The sequence below is a fragment of the Schistocerca gregaria genome, chromosome 4, assembly GCF_023897955.1.
Source record: "Schistocerca gregaria isolate iqSchGreg1 chromosome 4, iqSchGreg1.2, whole genome shotgun sequence".
Taxonomy (NCBI): domain Eukaryota; kingdom Metazoa; phylum Arthropoda; class Insecta; order Orthoptera; family Acrididae; genus Schistocerca; species Schistocerca gregaria.
Window position 1 is genome coordinate 542,720,031 of NC_064923.1, and position 18,932 is coordinate 542,738,962.

Genomic DNA, 18,932 nt, shown 5'->3' on the forward strand with positions numbered 1-18,932 from the left:
AGGCACCGGACAGACAGGACTGATGTTGTGCTTGATAATGGAAGCAAGGTTGAAGAAAAATCAAGACATTTTTATAGGATTTATCAGCCTGAAAGAAGTGTTTGACAATGTAAAATGGTGCAAGATGATCAAAATTCTGAGAAAAATAGGAGTAGGGAAAGATTAGTAATATACAATATGTACAAGAGCCATTAGGAAACAATAAAATTGAAAGCCAAGAATGACATGCTCAGATTAAAAAGAGGATAAGAGAGAGATGCAGTCTTTCACCCCTAGTGTTCAGCCTATAAATAGAAGAAGTAATAATGGAAGTAAAGAAAGATTCAAGGGTAGGATTAACATTCTGGGTGAAAGAATCATAATGATAGAATTCACTGATGACATTGCTGTTGGGTGGCTTGTGAGTATAAATGTAGATGTAGAAGAATTGCAGAATCTTTTGAATGGAATGGACAGTCTAATGAGCACACACTATGGGTTGAGAGTAAACTGAATAGAATTAAAGCAATGAGGAGTGGCAGAAATAAGAATAGTGATAAACTTAACATCAAAATCAGGGATCAGGATGTAGATGAAGTGAAGGAATTCTACTACCTTGGAAGTAAAACAACATGATGGTTAAAGAAAGCAGTGCATAAAAAGCATACTAGCACATGAAAAGAAGACACAACAAAAAGAAGTCTTTTAGTATCAAATGTCATCCCTAATTTGAGGTAAAAATTCTGAGAATGTTTGTTTGGATCACAGTCTGTATGCAAGTGAATCATGGGCTGCATAAAAATTTGAAAAAAAGAGAGTCAAAGAATGTGCCATGTGGTGCTATAGGAGGATGTTAAAAATTAGGTGAACAGTTAGGAAAAGAAATGAGGGTTCTCCACAGGATCAGTGAGGACAGGAACATGTGGAAAGCACATATGTTAAGACATCAAGGAATATTTTCTGTGGTACTTAAGAGAGCTACAGAGAGTAAAAACTGTAGGGAAAAACAGAGATGGGAACATATCCAACAAATAATTCAGCACATAAGGTGTAAGTGCTACTCTCAGATGTAGAGATTGGAACAAGTGAGCAGTTTTGTGGCAGGCTGCATCAGACCAATCCAAAGAGTACAATGTAAAAGAATCAGTATCAAACAGTGGAAAGTCCAGAATGGGAAAACAAAAATATCATGGAAAAAGACAGATTGCTGTTCACCATGTAGAGAAGGCACGAGTCACAGACCAGAACAATGAAAAGACTGGTGAACATTAAACGATTTGGACAAAAAATTCTTTTGAAAAAAAGACACACGCTCAATGACACAAGTACAGTTTACACACACATGGCCACTGTCTCTAGCCATTGTGGCCTGACTGTGGACAATGACAGTGTCTGCCACAGGCAACAAGCTGGGGGTGGGTGGACTGGGTAAGGAAGGGGAAGGATAACATGGTAGGGATGTTGGAAGATGTGCTTCCCCTGAGATGGATTAGATTAGATTAATACTTGTTCCATAGATCATGAATACGACACTTCGTAATGATGTGGAACGTGTCAGGTTAATAAAAGATGTCTGTACAAGAAATTATATTACACAAAATATTGCATGACACTAATGATTAAGTTTTTTTTTTTTTGTTTTTTTTTGTTTTTTTTTTTTTTTTACTTAGTTTATATCTAAAAATTCAGCCAATGAGTAGAAGGAGTTGTCATCTAGAAATTCTTTTAATTTATTTTTAAATGTTAGTTGGCTATCTGTCAGGCTTTTGATGCTGTTTGGTAGGTGCCCAAAGACTTTTGTGGCAGCATAATTTACCCCTTTCTGTGCCAAAGTCAGATTTAACCCTGCATAGTGAAGATCATCCTTTCTCCTGGTGTTATAGGTATGCACACTGCTATTACTTTTGAATTGGGTTGGATTATTATCAACAAATTTCATAAGGGAATATATATACTGTGAGGTTACTGTGAGGATCCCTAGATCCTTAAATAGATGTCTGCAGGATGACCGTGGGTGGGCTCCAGCACTTATTCTGATTACACGTTTTTGTGCAATGAATACTTTTCTACTCAACGATGAATTACCCCAGAATATGATGCCATACGAAAGCAGTGAATGAAAGTAGGCATAGTAAGCTAATTTACTGAGATTCTTATCACCAAAATTTGCAATAACCCTAATAGCATATGTAGCTGAACTCAGACGTTTCAGCAGACCATCAATGTGTTGCTTCCAGTTTAACCTCTCATCAATGGACACACCTAAAAATTTTGAAAATTCTACCTTAGCTACAGACTTCTGTTCAAATTCTATATTTATTACTGGAGTTGTGCCATTTACTGTACGGAACTGTATATACTGTGTTTTATCAAAATTTAAAGAGAGTCCGTTTGCTGAGAACCACTTAATAATTTTGTGAAAAACATCATTTACAATTACATCACTTAGTTCTTGGTTTTTGGATGTTATTACTATACTTGTATCATCAGCAAAAAGAACTAACTTTGCATCTTCATCAATGTGGAGTGGTAAGTCATTAATGTATATCAAGAACAGTAAAGGACCTAAGACCGAACCCTGTGGGACCCCGTGCTTGATAGCACCCCAGTTTGAGGAATCAGCTGTTGTTTTAACATTACACGAACCACTTATTTCAACTTTCTGCATTCTTCCAGTTAAGTATGAATTAAACCATTTGTGCACTGTCCCACTCAAACCATAATGATTTAGCTTATCTAAAAGAATTCCATGATTTACACAATCAAAGGCCTTTGAGAGATCACAAAAAATACCAATGGGTGATGTCCGGTTATTCAGAGCATTTAATATTTGATCAGTGAAAGCATATATAGCATTTTCCGTTGAAAAGCCTTTCTGAAAACCAAACTGACATTTTGTTAGTACTTTAGTTTTACAAATATGGGAGGCTACTCTTGAATACATTACTTTCTCAAAAATTTTTGATAGAGCTGTCAGAAGAGAGATTGGGCGGTAGTTGTTGACATCCGACGTATCCCCCTTTTTATGCAATGGTTTTACAATGGCATATTTCAGTCTATCAGGGAAAACACCCTGCTCCAAAGAGCTATTACATACGTGGCTGAGAATCCTACTTATCTGTGGGGAACAAGCTTTAAGTACTTTGCTGGAAATGCCATCAATTCCGTAAGAGCTTTTACTTTTCAGTGAGTTTATTATTTTACTGATTTCAGAGGGAGAGGTTGGTGGAATTACAGTTGTTTCAAACTGCGCAGGTATGGCCTCTTCTATTAATAGCCTTGCCTCTTCTAGTGAAGATCTAGATCCTATTTTCTCCACAACATTTAAAAAATGATTATTCAAAATATTTTCAATTTCTGATTGTTTGTTAGTGCACTTGTCATTCAGTTTTATTGCACTAAAGTCTTCCTGTGCTCTTGGTTGCCCTGTTTCCCTTTCAATAATATTCCAAATTGCTTTAATTTTATTATCAGAGTTACTTATCTCAGACATGATACACATGCTTCTGGACTTTTTAATAACTTTTCTTAGTACCGCACAATAGTTTTTATAATATTGAACAATTTCGGGGTCAGTACTCCCTCTTGCTGTTAGATACAGTTCTCTTTTACGGTTGCAAGATATTCTTATTCCTTTAGTTAGCCAAGGTTTTTTATATGTTTTCTCGGAATTATGTTTAACTATTTTCTTGGGAAAACAATTTTCAAATACCCTTAAAAATGTATTGTGAAATAAGTTATATTTCAAGTTTGCATCGGGTTCCTTATACACTTCATCCCAGTCTAGCTGCTGTAGGCTTTCCCTAAAGTTTGCAATATTTATATTGTTAATTGAACGCACTGCTTTGAAAGTCTGATTTATTATACTGCATGGAGCTATGTCATGTACTGTAACAAGCTGTGCACTATGATCTGAAAGACCATTCTCAACAGGATAAGCTTTTATGTCCTTAAACTTATCTTGGTCTATAAAAAAGTTATCTATCAATGTACTGCTGTTCTTTGTTATCCGAGTAGGAAAATCAATGACGGAGCTCAAATTGAAAGAACTGAGTAATACTAAAAGGTCATTCTTCCTATTACACTCTTTCAGGGAATCAACATTGAAATCCCCACAAATGATAATTTGCTTCCCCCTGTCTGACAGATAGCACAACAAAGCATCCAAGTTTTCTAGAAATAGCTGGAAATTCCCTGAGGGGGACCTACACACTGTTACAATTATGAAAGTGCCATCATTTAGTTTAAGTTCAGTGGCACATGCTTCCATATGTTGCTCCACACAAAAATTTTTAGTTTCTAAATTTTTTGCACTGTGGAAGCTTTTGACATATATGGCAACTCCTCCTCTCATCATATTATCTCTACTTACATGTGCAGCTAATTTGTACCCATTGATGCTAACCTTTTGCATATCAGTGACAATGTGATGCTCAGACAGGCAGGTGTGTTGGAAGAGGGGAGAGGAGAGATGTGAGAAGGGGAAAAAGACTATTAGTTACATTGGTGGAAAGGAAGGTGTGTGTAGTGCTAAAGAGGGAGCAAGAAAAGGGATAGGTAGGTGGAGGTCAGGGACTAGTGAAGGTTGAGGCCAGGGGCTTACAAGAATGAAGTGCATGTTATAGAAAGGGTTCCCACCTATTCAATTAAAAAAAAGCTGGTGTTGGTATGAAGGATCCAGATGGCACAGGCTGTGAAGCAGTCACTGAAGTGAAGCACATCTGGTTAGGTAAGGCAGCATGATCAGCAATTGGGTGTTCCAGCTATCTCTGGAACACAGTTTGACAGTGCCCATTCATGTAGACAGACAGCTTGTTAGTTGTCATGCCCCCATAGGAAGCACAGTTGCAGCTTAGTTTGTGGATCACATGACTGCTTTCACAGGTAGCTCTACCTCTGCTGGGATAGATGATGTCTGTGACAGGACTGGAATAGATGGTAGTGGGAGGATGTATGGGTCATGAATTGCTTCTAGGTCTTTTGAAAGGATATGAACAATGATGCAAGATGTTGAGAGCAGGGGTGGATTGAGATGGACTGGGATATTGTGTAGGTTCAGTGGACAACAGAATACCACTGTGAGTGCAGTGGAAGCATAGTGGGTTGGTACTGAGTCACAAAAGAAGTGCTTCTTCGCAACCAGGCAGTGGGTGTGTAGGTGGTGGTAGGTAACTGGAGAGACAAGGCATGGAAGATATGTTTCAGAACAAGGTTGGGATGGGAATTTTGGTTTGTGAAAGTCTTAGTGAGACCATGGGTGTATTTGGAGGGGAACTGCTCAACACTACAGATGTGACATTCAAGGGTGGGTAGGCTTTATGTAAGGAACTTCTTGGTATGGAATGAGTGGTAGCTGTCGAAGTGGAGCTATTGTTGATGGTTGGTACATTTGTTGTGGATGAAAGTACTGATGCAGCCATCCTTGAAATGGAAGTCAATATGAATGAAGGGTGGTTGTTGGTTTGACAAGGACTGGATAAAGTGAATGTGTGAGAAGGTGTTGAGGTTCTGGAGGGATGTAGATAGGGTATCCTAACTTTTTTCAAATACAGTCACAATCCACAGACAGGCCACAGCACCCAGAGACAGTGGCCATGTATGTGTGAGTTGTGGTCATGTGAATGTGTGTTCATGTATGTTTTCTATTTTTGCATGACCTTCTTATCTGAAAGCTTAAATGTTTAGCAGTTTTTTCATTGTGCCTGTCTGCAACTCAATGCCTCATCTATGTGTTGAGTAGCAATCTGTTCATTTCATAACACTGTTGTTGTAGAATTATATATCAGTAATTTAGTCAAAGAAAAAATAAGATTTTACCTCCAATAGTTTTCTCTTCAGGTAGTGTTTCACCAATAGCTTCAAAAAATGTTTCCTCTTCTAGCTCCTCTGCTGTAACTGGAACTTCCCCTGTAACTGTGGTTTCTTCAGGCACCTCTCTCTCTTCTGCTGTACCTGGAAGTCCTCCTTCTGGCTCTTCTGTTGTACCTGGAACTCCAACTGTAATTGCAACTTCTTCAGGCATGAAAGCTTCTTCTGCAGCATCAGTGGTTATAGTGGGAGGTTTCTGAGTTGCTGTTACTACTCCAGAAAATTCATTCTGAAATAGCCTTTCCTCTGGTCCCAATTCTACAATAGGCTCTTCTTCCTCAAATGGTAGTTCAAGTTCACTGTCTGTAAATCCATATTCCTTTGGAGGTTCCAATACGCAGGAACCTGTTTCACCAAATGGGAAGTCTGCTGCTGTTACCCTACTATAACTATCTTCATTATATTCGAATGATGCATCTGAGCCACTAACTGCAGCAACTTGCATGACATGTTCTTCATGTGCAGATGGACCTTCAGTTGCAGATACAAAGGCTTCAGTATCCTGAATCAGCACCTGTGGTTCTGTCTTTTCAGCAGCTGTATCTTTAATTGCTCCATACTTAGGGGATGAGTCACAAGTGCAAACACGCTTCTGTTTTATTTCTTGTTGTTCAGGAGGAATAACACCCTCAGGTAACAGTTCAAGTACCTGTGGAGTAACAAGCTGCTCTGGAACTCCAGCCCGTGACTGAATTGCGACCTGTGATGTGATCACTTCAGATAATATTCGAGCTATATCAAATGGTTCTATTTTACCTTTTTCTCCACATTTTGATATAACATCTGACAGAATAGCCTTGACATCAGGTGATTCTGTTCCTCCTGTAACTATAATTGTATCAGGTATCTGTAATGCTCCTGGAACTGTACCTTCACATTTTCCTATCAACTCTTTCAAAATATCGTGTACATCACCTGCCTCTAGTCCTCCTTCACCTTTTGTCAGTACTTCAGTAATAACATTTTCCATAATTGTTTGCTTATCAGCATCTACAGCTGCACATTTTGCTAGTACTTCAGATAAAACATGCTGTATCTCAGAAAGTTCTGGTTTTCCTTCAGGTGAACCTTCACATTTGGCTAGTAGCTCCGACAGTATTCTTGGAATCTCAGACATAATTTCATCTTCCATCTTTCTGATAGCTTCCAGTGGTTCCACAAGCATATATGAAACTTCTGCAACAATATGTTCTGTACCAGGTTCCATTGCTGTCCTCCCAAGAACATCATAATAAATTTCATCACGAAGTTCTCCAGTACTGCTTGTTGCCCTTTCAATCCTGTAACCTTCGGCTGCTACTTGTCTTGTTGGAGCTTCTAATCTTGTTGGAGCTTCTTGTCTTTTTGGAGCTTCTAGTCTTGTTGGAACTTCTACGCCTGTCAAAGGAGTAATCATTACCACAGGAACAGTTTCACTTGTTGTTTCTGGAACTTCAAGCACTGCTTGGGGCAACACTACATCAGTTATGGTAGCAGGTTCCATGTTGAAAGCAGGTAATTTTGCATTTTCAGGAAATTCATCCTGGAATAACCTCTCTGTCGACCCAAGATATACACTTTCCACTTCCTCCTCAAATGGCAGTTCTAGCTCACTCTCTGTAAACTCACATATCTTTGAAGGCCCTTCTAAAGCATAAGAACCAAACTCACCAAAGTAAAAGTCTTCTGCTGAAGTTCTGGTGTATAAACTTTCAGTAAATGACCCCAATGATATCTTTTCTTCTGGAAAATGTAGTTCTTTTTCAACTGGTGCACTTTCTGTACTTGTGCATCTGCAAACTCCTGAACATGTGCACCCAGCTTTTATAATCTCTCCCTCGTCAGGCACTGTTGGTCCTTCTGCTGTCACCTCTACCGGTGATAACTGTGGAACTTCTTCATCAAATGCTGCTATTGCTGTTGTGCCAGGGATTTCTGCAGTTACAGGAGCTAACTCCAGCACAACATGAGGTTGCACAATTAAAGGAGGTATATTAGCGCTTCCAGGAAATTCATCCATGAACAATCTTTCTGATGAACCAAGATATACACTTTCCACTTCCTCCTCAAATGGCAGTTCTAGCTCACTCTCTGTAAACTTGCATATCTTTGAAGGCCCTTCTAAAGCATAAGAACCAAACTCACCAAAGTAAAAGTCTTCTGCTGAAGTTCTGGTGTATAAACTTTCAGTAAATGACCCCCATGATATCTTTTCTTCTGGCAAATGCAGTTCTTTTTCAACTGGTGCGCTTGCTGTACTTGTGCATCTGCAAACTCCTGAACATATGCACCCAGCTTTTGTAATCTCTCCCTTGCCGAGCACTGTTGGTCCTTCGGCTGTCACCTCTACCGGTGATAAGGCTGAAACTTTTTCATCAAATGCGGTTATTGCTGTTGTGCCAGGGATTTCTGCAGTTACAGGAGCTAACTCCAGCACAACATGAGGTTGCACAATTAAAGGAGGTATATTAGCACTTCCAGGAAATTCATCCATGAACAATCTTTCTGATGAACCAAGATATACACTTTCTACTTCCTCCTCAAATGGTAGGTCTAGTTCACTGTCTGTAAATTCACAGGTCTTAGACGGCTCTAATACAAAGGAACCTGGATCACCAAAGTAGAATTCCTCTGCTGAAATTCTTGTGTACAAACTTTCTGTAACTGACTCCTCAGACACCTTTTCTAATGCCACAGGTATTTCTGTTTTAACTGGTGCAATTCCTGTGCACTGTGCACAACACGTGCACACTCCTGAACACGAGCAAACTGTTTTTCCAGGGGTGGCAGCTACTTTTTCTTCTATAACCTTTCCTTCTCCCAGCACCATTGGTTCTTCTGGTGCCACCTGTACAGGTGACACATCTGAAACTTTTTCATCAAATGCTGCTATTTCTGTTGCAGCAGGAACTTCTGTACTTACAGGAGCTAACTCCTCCAGAACATGAGGTTTTTCTGATTCTTCTGATTCTTCAGATAACTTCTTTTCTCCTAAAAGTGGTTCTGTTTCCACTGGTGCAGTTCCTCCACTTGAGCATGTGCACACTCCTGAACATATGCAGACATCTTCCCCAGCTACAGTGGTCAATTGTTGAACAGGTTTGTATTCTTTTATCATAGCTGCCTGACTCAAACATTCAGGAAATTCATTCTCAAACAGTCTTTCTTGTGGATCCAGGTAAACACTTTCTGCATCTTCTTCAAAAGGGAGTTCTAATTCACTATCTGTGAATGCACATAATTTTCCTTGTTCCAGAACGAAAGAACCTTGGTCACCAAATGGAAAATCTTCAGCAGTTAATCGGCTATAACACTCCTCACTGTACTCAAATGATTCTTGGGAACTTCTTTCAACTGTTGCACTCACTGCTGGGCCGCTCGTGTCTTTGATATCTGCAGAAACAGACAATGGTTCTGTTGTAGCAGCTTCCAAAGCAACCGTAGTTAATAACTGACCCTCCTCCAAACCTTTCGATTCAAGTTCTGGTGGTTTCACTGCCAATGGCATTTGCTTCACCTGTGAAATAAATTTTCTAAGTGAGACTGAAATATTTTTCAGCATTTTATTACATTGTATACATGTCTGATGATTGCCCGCCATTATTCCCTAAATTTTTGAGTTTAGTGTCCATTACCTCAGCAGTTTGATGCCAGTAGTACTACTTCCAAAAGAAGAACACAGTTCATTTGTATTGTCCTTCAATTGAGTGCAGTAATACTGATCAGCATATGCCAGAAACAGAAGACAGCTCTCCAAAAAAAGTGTACGTTACCTTCGCTTGGCAGGAAACCAGTGTAGTTTTATTTTAATTCTGATAAAACTGCATGAAAACTTGAATCGAAAACAAATTGGATATGGGCACCCAAAATGGTCTGAATGAAAGACAGTATAAGGTTAAAATTTTGAAAGCACCTGTTAACTGACACCACAATAATAATCGTTTGTTAATCATGCTACACGAGATCAATTCTATATTCGCCTCCTGCAATTTCAACCATGATGCAGAGTGTCTTGGCCTGATAAAAATGTCTGTTAATGGTGAAACAGAGTCTATGTAATAGCAAGACATTAATTCAGTCAAGATCGAAATAAATTTTATAATTACAAAAATTCACATCTTTGACTGACAAAAAATAAATTATTAGCCCAAACAGTTAACAAGAAATTTTCTGCCTAATAATGTTTAATATTTGCTGCCTTATGTTCAAGAAATAATTAACTTCATCTGCACCTTTTTCCATACCAGTTTTAGGATGATCTCAGTATGATGCATAGCAATTTGTTGCATTATTCATTTATAGTGTTTATTAATCATCTGCCCAAAAATTGTAATATTTAAAAATTCTAAAAATACTGTCAAGACACTTGTTATATATATTCCTAATAGACTAGGATGTTATAAAAAAATTAAAGACTGTATATAGTTTTACAGTACACTTCAGTTGAGAGTGCTCTGTATTCTAGTCAATGTCAACAAACTTCCATATGATTTCTACAAAATCTGATAAGTGCTGTGTGGTTATATATACAATTTGGTAGTTATAATTCCTTTCACTGAGCCTATGTCAAACAAATATTCTCTATCTACAAAAAGGTAAGCCTTTCTTTAGCTCAGAACAGTTTACAGTACAAAAAATAGTATGTGAATAAAAGATTATTTGTGATTAAGGCTCATAACCACAAACATAATTTTATAGAGAGTAATTGGCCAAGTGCAGGTAGGACATGCACACTAAGGGTCCTGTAGAAACTTAATTATGCATATAGATAGTTCATCCACTGAGAATCTTGATGATTTTTACCTGCTATCGAAATCAATATTGGCAAGATATCAGCCCTGGGAATTCCAAGACCTTCGAGAATGTTTTAATTTCGAGTTTAAAAACTTTTGTGTAATTTCACATTTATGTTATAATTGCTGACAAAAAGGGTCTTACAAGATGGACAGACAGACAGTCAGATATCAAATGGCAAAAAAGTAATTCATCGTGGGATATAATTACAAATTTCTAATTTTTAGATTTTTTATTCATTTATTCTGTAAAACCTCACTGCTTGCCAAATTTCATGATTCTAGGTCAACAGAACGTACCCTATATATTTTGATGAGTGAGTTTGCAAGTATCAGAGTCTGTGACATAAATGGCTGTATCTTTTGATTACATTGACTTAAAAGCTTAAATTATTACAATTGCCGAGGGACTGTAGACCATAGTACGTGACATAAATTTCAGCTTGATATGTCTACCATTCCTGAGAAAACCACTACCTCAAAATTATCCCTTCCAAGCCTTCTAAGAATGTCTCACATCCAGCACTGCTTCACAGCCCTTCCTCATGTCCCCACAACATGACCCTAACCTGCCTTCTGCAAAACTCAAAGCTCTTCATTTCCTAAAAGCTGATTACTACATCATTATCCTCTCAGTCTTCCCCCATGAACCATGGACCTTGCCGTTGGTGGGGAGGCTTGCGTGCCTCAGCGATACAGATGGCCGTACCGTAGGTGCAACCACAACGGAGGGGTATCTGTTGAGAGGCCAGACAAACGTGTGGTTCCTGAAGAGGGGCAGCAGCCTTTTCAGTAGTTGCAGGGGCAACAGTCTGGATGATTGACTGATCTGGCCTTGCAACATTAACCAAAACGGCCTTGCTGTGCTGGTACTGCGAACGGCTGAAAGCAAGGGGAAACTACAGCCGTAATTTTTCCCGAGGACATGCAGCTTTACTGTATGATTAATTGATGATGGCATCCTCTTGGGTAAAATATTCCGGAGGTAAAATAGTCCCCCATTCGGATCTCCGGGCGGGGACTACTCAGGAGGATGTCATTATCAGGAGAAAGAAAACTGCCGTTCTACGGATCGGAGCGTGGAACGTCAGATCCCTTAATCGGGCAGGTAGGTTAGAAAATTTAAAAAGGGAAATGGATAGGTTAAAGTTAGATATAGTGGGAATTAGTGAAGTTCGGTGGCAGGAGGAACAAGACTTCTGGTCAGGTGACTACAGGGTTATAAACACAAAATCAAATAGGGGTAATGCAGGAGTAGGTTTAATAATGAATAGGAAAATAGGAATGCGGGTAAGCTACTACGAACAGCATAGTGAACGCATTATTGTGGCCAAGATAGATACGAAGCCCACACCTACTACAGTAGTACAAGTTTATATGCCAACTAGCTCTGCAGATGATGAAGAAATTGAAGAAATGTACGATGAAATAAAAGAAATCATTCAGATAGTGAAGGGAGACGAAAATTTAATAGTAATGGGTGACTGGAATTCGAGTGTAGGAAAAGGGAGAGAAGGAAACATAGTAGGTGAATATGGATTGGGGCTAAGAAATGAAAGAGGAAGCCGCCTAGTAGAATTTTGCACAGAGCACAACGTAATCATAGCTAACACTTGGTTTAAGAATCTTGAAAGAAGGTTGTATACGTGGAAGAATCCTGGAGATACTAAAAGGTATCAGATAGATTATATAATGGTAAGACAGAGATTTAGGAATCAGGTTTTAAATTGTAAGACATTTCCAGGGGCAGATGTGGACTCTGACCACAATCTATTGGTTATGACCTGTAGAGTAAAACTGAAGAAACTGCAAAAATGTGGGAAATTAAGGAGATGGGACCTGGATAAACTGAAAGAACCAGAGGTTGTACAGAGTTTCAGAAAGAGCATAAGGGAACAATTGACAGGAATAGGGGAAAGAAATACAATAGAAGAAGAATGGGTAGCTCTGAGGGATGTAGTAGTGAAGGCAGCAGAGGATAAAGTAGGTACAAAGACGAGGGCTGCTAGAAATCCTTGGGTAACAGAAGAAATATTGAATTTAATTGATGAAAGGAGAAAATATAAAAATGCAGTAAATGAAGCAGGCAAAAAGGAATACAAACGTCTCAAAAATGAGATCGACAGGAAGTGCAGAATGGCTAAACAGGGATGGCTAGAGGACAAATGTAAGGATGTAGAAGCTTATCTCACTAGGGGTAAGATAGGTACTGCCTACAGGAAAATTAAAGAGACCTTTGGAGAGAAGAGAACCACGTGTATGAATATCAAGAGCTCAGATGGCAGCCCAGTTCTAAGCAAAGAAGGGAAGGCAGAAAGGTGGAAGGAGTATATAGAAGGTTTATACAAGAGCGATGTACTTGAGGACAATATTATGGAAATAGAAGAGGATGTAGATGAAGACGAAATGGGAGATACGATACTGCGTGAAGAGTTTGACAGAGCACTGAAAGACCTGAGTCGAAACAAGGCCCCCGGAGTAGACAACATTCCATTAGAACTACTTACGGCCTTGGGAGAGCCAGTCATGACAAAACTCTACCAGCTGGTGAGCAAGATGTATGAGACAGGCGAAATACCCTCAGACTTCAAGAAGAATATAATAATTCCAATCCCAAAGAAAGCAGGTGCTGACAGATGTGAAAATTACCGAACTATCAGTTTAATAAGCCACGGCTGCAAAATACTAACGCGAATTCTTTACAGACGAATGGAAAAACTGGTAGATGCAGACCTCGGGGAGGATCAGTTTGGATTCCGTCGAAATGTTGGAACACGAGAGGCAATACTGACCTTACGACTTATCTTAGAAGAAAGATTAATGAAAGGCAAACCTACATTTCTAGCATTTGTAGACATAGAGAAAGCTTTTGACAATGTTGACAGTAATACTCTCTTTCAAATTCTAAAGGTGGCAGGGGTAAAATAAAGGAAGCGAAAGGCTATTTACAATTTGTACAGAAATCAGATGGCAGGCATAAGAGTCGAGGGGCATGTAAGGGAATCAGTGTTTGGGAAGGGAGTAAGACAGGGTTGTAGCCTCTCCCCGATGTTATTCAATCTCTATATTGAGCAAGCAATAAAGGAAACAAAAGAAAATTTTGGAGTAGGTATTAAAATCCATGGAGAAGAAATAAAAACTTTGAGGTTCGCCAATGACGTTGTCATTCTGTCAGAGACAGCAAGGGACTTGGAAGAGCAGTTGAATGGAATGGACAATGTCTTGAGAGGAGTATATAAGATGAACATTAACAAAAGCAAAACAAGGATAATGGAATGTAGTCGAATTAAGTCGGGTGATACTGAGGGAATTAGATTAGGAAATGAGACACTTAAAGTAGTGAAGGAGTTTTGCTATTTGGGGAGCAAAATAACTGATGATGGTCAAAGTAGAGAGGATATAAAATGTAGACTGGCAATGGCAAGGAAAGCGTTTCTGAAGAAGAGAAATTTGTTAACATCGAATATAGATTTATGTATCAGGAAGTCGTTTCTGAAAGTATTTGTTTGGAGTGTAGCCATGTATGGAAGTGAAAAATGGACGATAACTAGTTTGGACAAGAAGAGAATAGAAGCTTTCGAAATGTGGTGCTACAGAAGAATACTGAAGATAAGGTGGATAGATCACGTAACTAATGAGGAGGTATTGAATAGGATTGGGGAGAAGAGAAGTTTGTGGCACAACTTGACTAGAAGAAGGGATCAGTTGGTAGGACATGTTTTGAGGCAACAAGGGATCACAAATTTAGCATTGGAGGGCAGCGTGGAGGGTAAAAATCGTAGAGGGAGACCGAGAGATGAGTACACTAAGCAGATTCAGAAGGATGTAGGTTGCAGTAGGTACTGGGAGATGAAGCAGCTTGCACAGGATAGAGTAGCATGGAGAGCTGCATCAAACCAGTCTCAGGACTGAAGACAATAACAACAACAACAACATCCTCTCAGTGAACAAGGGATCAACCACTGTGGTACTTGACTGACAGAAGTATGTAAGTGAAAGTCTACACCAGTTGTCTGACATCTCTACACAGCATACGCATGTGATTTAAACTGACCTGCAGTCCCTGCTGCAGGCTGCTCATAAGGAATAACACCTCAATCCATAGAATTTCTTATCCCACCCAAACCATGTACCCCAATTTTTGCTTCCTCCTAAGATCCACAAACCCAATCACCCTGGTGAAGCCATAGTTGCTGGCTGTAAAGTACCCAGCAAACATATATCTGTCTTAGTTGATCAGTACCCGCAACCCATAGTACAAAGCCTTCCTCCCTATATTAAAGACACAAAACATTTCCTCAATTGTCTAAAATCTATGCCCACCCACTCCCATCACACACCCTGCTAGTGACCACTGATGCCACCTTCCTCTATACCACACCCCCCATGTGCATTGTCTGTCTGCTGCTGAACACTTCTTCAGTCAGCACCCACCTGATTACAACCATATGACATCCTTTCTGATCATCTTCATCAACTTTATACTTACCACAACAACTTTTCCTTTGATGACATCTTTGCCACATGGCCTTAAGATGAGGCTGACCTGTTGAAATTCTTGGAATTATGTTTCACATGGTCCTACTCTGATTCCCACACTACTTTCCTTGATGCTAGTCTTGTTCTCACCAAAGGTCAGCTACACACTTCTGTTCACATTACACCTATTAACAAACAACAGTACTAACATCTTGACAGTTGCCATCCTTTTAAGTGTCAAATTCCCTCCTATGCAGCCTTGGCATTAGAGGCAAATGTATTTGTTCAGATGCAGATTCTTTACAGCAGTACACAAATTATCATCTCAGCCTTCACTGGAGATAATCACCCTACCAGCTTAGTTCAAAAGCAGATTTTCTGGGCCATCACATCCAATCCTGGTACTGCTGATCCTTCCAAAAACCAACTTAGGAGTACACCACTTGTCACTCAGTATTATCCTGGTCTTGAATGTATTAGTCAGCTACTTCAACAAGGCTCTGACTTCCTACAATAATGCCCTGAAATGAGGTCTGTTCTTTGTGATATTTTGTCCCTGACACCTAGAATAGCTTTTCATTGCCCTCCCACTCTCTGGAATAGTCCCTATGCTCCTTCTGCTCCCATCAACCTATCCTACCAGCTCCTTTACCGCCCCTGTAACTGGCAAAACACATACTCCTACTATCAAAAGGAGAGCCACCTGTCAAACAACCCATGTCATAAACCAGCTATTATGTAAACACTGTTTGGCCTTTTAAACCAGCATCACTACAACCCAGTTATCAGTCCCCAGTCCATCCCCACTGTAGACTTGTCCTGTGCACACTCCTACCATCACCTATACCAGCCCTGTAACTGGCAAAACATACACTATCAAAAGCAGAGCCACCTGTGAAATGACATATGTGATATACCAGCTATTATATAAATACTGTTTGGCTTTTTACATCAGCATGACTACAATCAAGTTTTTAGTTAGGATGAATGGGCATAGGCAAGGGGTGTATACTGCCAACACACAATATCCTGTTGGTGAGCGTATTCTTCAACATGACAGCTACAACCTTGGTACTTGTTCCCCTGTTACATCACAGGTGCTGTATGAATTCTTCCCCCAGACAACAGTTTCTCAGACCTCTGTGCGAAGGAACTGGCACAACACCACATCCTTTGTTCTGATCACCACCCACCTGGCCTTAAATTTTGTTAATTTCTTTGGCCGCAGCATTTCTTCACAGTAACTATTCCTTTATTCACACGCTTTTAGTTTTCAGTTTTTTCAGCTCTGATTTTCTGACCTGTCTATTTTTCATGCTCCCACTCCTCCCCCCCCCCCCCCCTCCTTCTATCACATACACTGCTTAGCTTTCCACTCTTATTAACTTCTGCAGGATGTTCTGTCAGTAATCTCTGTCTTGTTTATTACTCTATCTTCCACCTTTAAGCTCTCTGGTTTTCAAATCTCATCTGGTGCAGTCCCCAAAAAGTGGTCTTACCAACACATTCCATATGGTAAGTCTCCCCGGAGGTGGGGTTCTGGACAACTTTTCCAAACTCTCCCCTTTTCCTAAATCTCACGAGTCTTTTTCCTTGATCCCTCTTCCTTCCCCTTCAACCCTTCTGCCAGAAGAAGAAGCCACTGGCTCCAAACACTTGCAAACTTTAACACTTTTTACATGTATGTTGTCCAGCTAACATTTGATAAATAGATTTTTTATCTTTCTAATTACTTTATATTTTCAAAAACTGATTATTTCTGTTGATATAATTCCTGAGAAAAAGGATTCTTAACAGTTGGACAGACAGGCAGACAGATAGACAAAAAAGTGACACTATCAACGGTTCCATTTTCACTGACTTACGTACAGAACCTTAAAAATCAATACAATGTCAGTAATAAAAAAGAATGTGATAATCTCCTATCAATTGATGTTGTTCTGGAATTTTTTTTATAGAAATGGGAACATAATTCCCTAAAGATGCATTTTTAAGTAAATATTGCAGGCATTGAGACAAATTACAGTGGTTTAGAAGCACACACGAGTAATAAACAATGAGGTACAGTACACACTCATTATTTTGTTATTATTTGTTATGAAGGACATACAGAACAAAACTGCTGGTGAACAATGATAGGAAATATTTTAGTCCCAGCAGCCTGAAAAGTCTTAATGAATAAAAGAACCACAGATTCTTAATCTGTGAAAAGACAGGAAAGGAAAGAAGGAAATCATAAATGGATTTTCACTCTAGATATTATATTAAGGAAGAGATGGAAAGATAGTGTGAGGCTGAAGTCAACAATAACATCTGAAATTCTGAGAAGTTATAGGTTGGAAGGGAAGAAGTTAATAAGTTAGAGACAATGGAAAGACAAACTGAAACTACAAGCTTAGATGAGAAAATATGAATAATGAAGTAGGGAAGAAAATAAAGTGAAAAAAATGGAGAAGAGAAAATAAGGAAAACACATGTTATAACATATAAAAAAAGAGCTAAAAGGAACAACTAATAAAATAAAAGGACAGGAAGGGGTAGCTAACAAAGGAAGAAATTAGAGCATATTGCAGCTAGCTGGATGAAAATGGTATAAACTGGGGTAAGCTAAGGCTACGTGTGTCAATGTGTGCTTCAAAATAGGGTATTTGATGTTAATATGGCAAGGAAAGTTAAGTTAGAATTAAATAATTCAGGAGCAAAGGAGATCACGCACAAAAAAGAGTGAAAACTGTGCTCACTTTCAGACAAATCCTTTAAGAAGTGGCTTTTGGATGAATCCTGTAACAAATAGCTTTTGTACAACCATTTTAGTGAGGCATTGGGTGTTAAAAATACAGACACTCTATCTGTGTCCATTTATCTTCATACTAAACTCAGTCAAAAACTTTTACATGAACTGTCTTTATAAACTTGTTTCAATACATATTACTGCATGCTGTGTGTTGAATACCATGGTGTAGTGGTTATAGTCACTGGCTGGCGACATGCAGGTCACAATTACAGCCTACTGCAGTTATTTATGAATTAGCATTTCTGTGGCTTACACTTATTTATCAATTATTGTAATTTGCCAGAACCTTCTATGGATGTTTGTAGGTATAGTAGCACTCTTTTTGAGACATGGAATACAGTTCCATTTGTACTTCCATGTATTCTCAATAAATGTGTTTTCAATGGAAATATTAGTTCTTGTTGATGACTCTGCTCTCATACCCGGTACTCATTTCGAGAATCTATGTGATGTACTGCATTTACCCAATTATGAGATGAAGTCAGTCAAAAAATACAGGGTCATTTTACATGTACAGATGAAGCTTTGGCTATTGAAGTCACAAACAGATTTATTTTGAAGAGTTTGGAGGGGCAGGGCGAGGCAAATTATACTTGCCTTCAAACAGACTCAGGATTTCCCAATAGCCCTAAGTACTGATAGGCCAAAGCACTCAACAGAGTGTAAATATTGTTCAAACAATCATGTGACATTTGACTTGTGTGGCACTAGTGCATGGGACATGCAAGAAATTATGAACTAGTCACTACAGAAACCTATTGCTCTGCTCCAAATCTGACAATTTTATGAAACACGGCAGAACATAATGGCAAATTCTATCATCTTACAAACTCTTGTTGTATCTTAACAGGGTTGCAATAAAAGTTCTGAAACATTTATGGATACCATGTACAAATATTTTACTGCTTTTTGAGTAAAGGTAACATTTAAAAGCAGAAATGCTTGATTCTGAACCCATATCAATATTTTATTTGATTATGAGAGTCTGTAATGATTTACTAAGTAGGTTGCAAATGAGAAATTTGATCTCTGTTCACATA

The 18,932-nt window shown here is 38.9% G+C and overlaps 1 protein-coding gene across 1 annotated transcript in view; it reads right to left on the reverse strand.

Moving 5' to 3' along the window:
• Nucleotides 1-18,932, reverse strand: part of LOC126267799 (uncharacterized) — a 387,883-nt gene that overhangs the window by 133,572 nt on the left and 235,379 nt on the right. Inside the window, exon 6 of the mRNA XM_049973103.1 lies at nucleotides 5,797-9,343. Coding sequence (XP_049829060.1) covers nucleotides 5,797-9,343 — 3,547 coding nt within the window. The remainder of the gene's footprint in view (nucleotides 1-5,796; nucleotides 9,344-18,932) is intronic.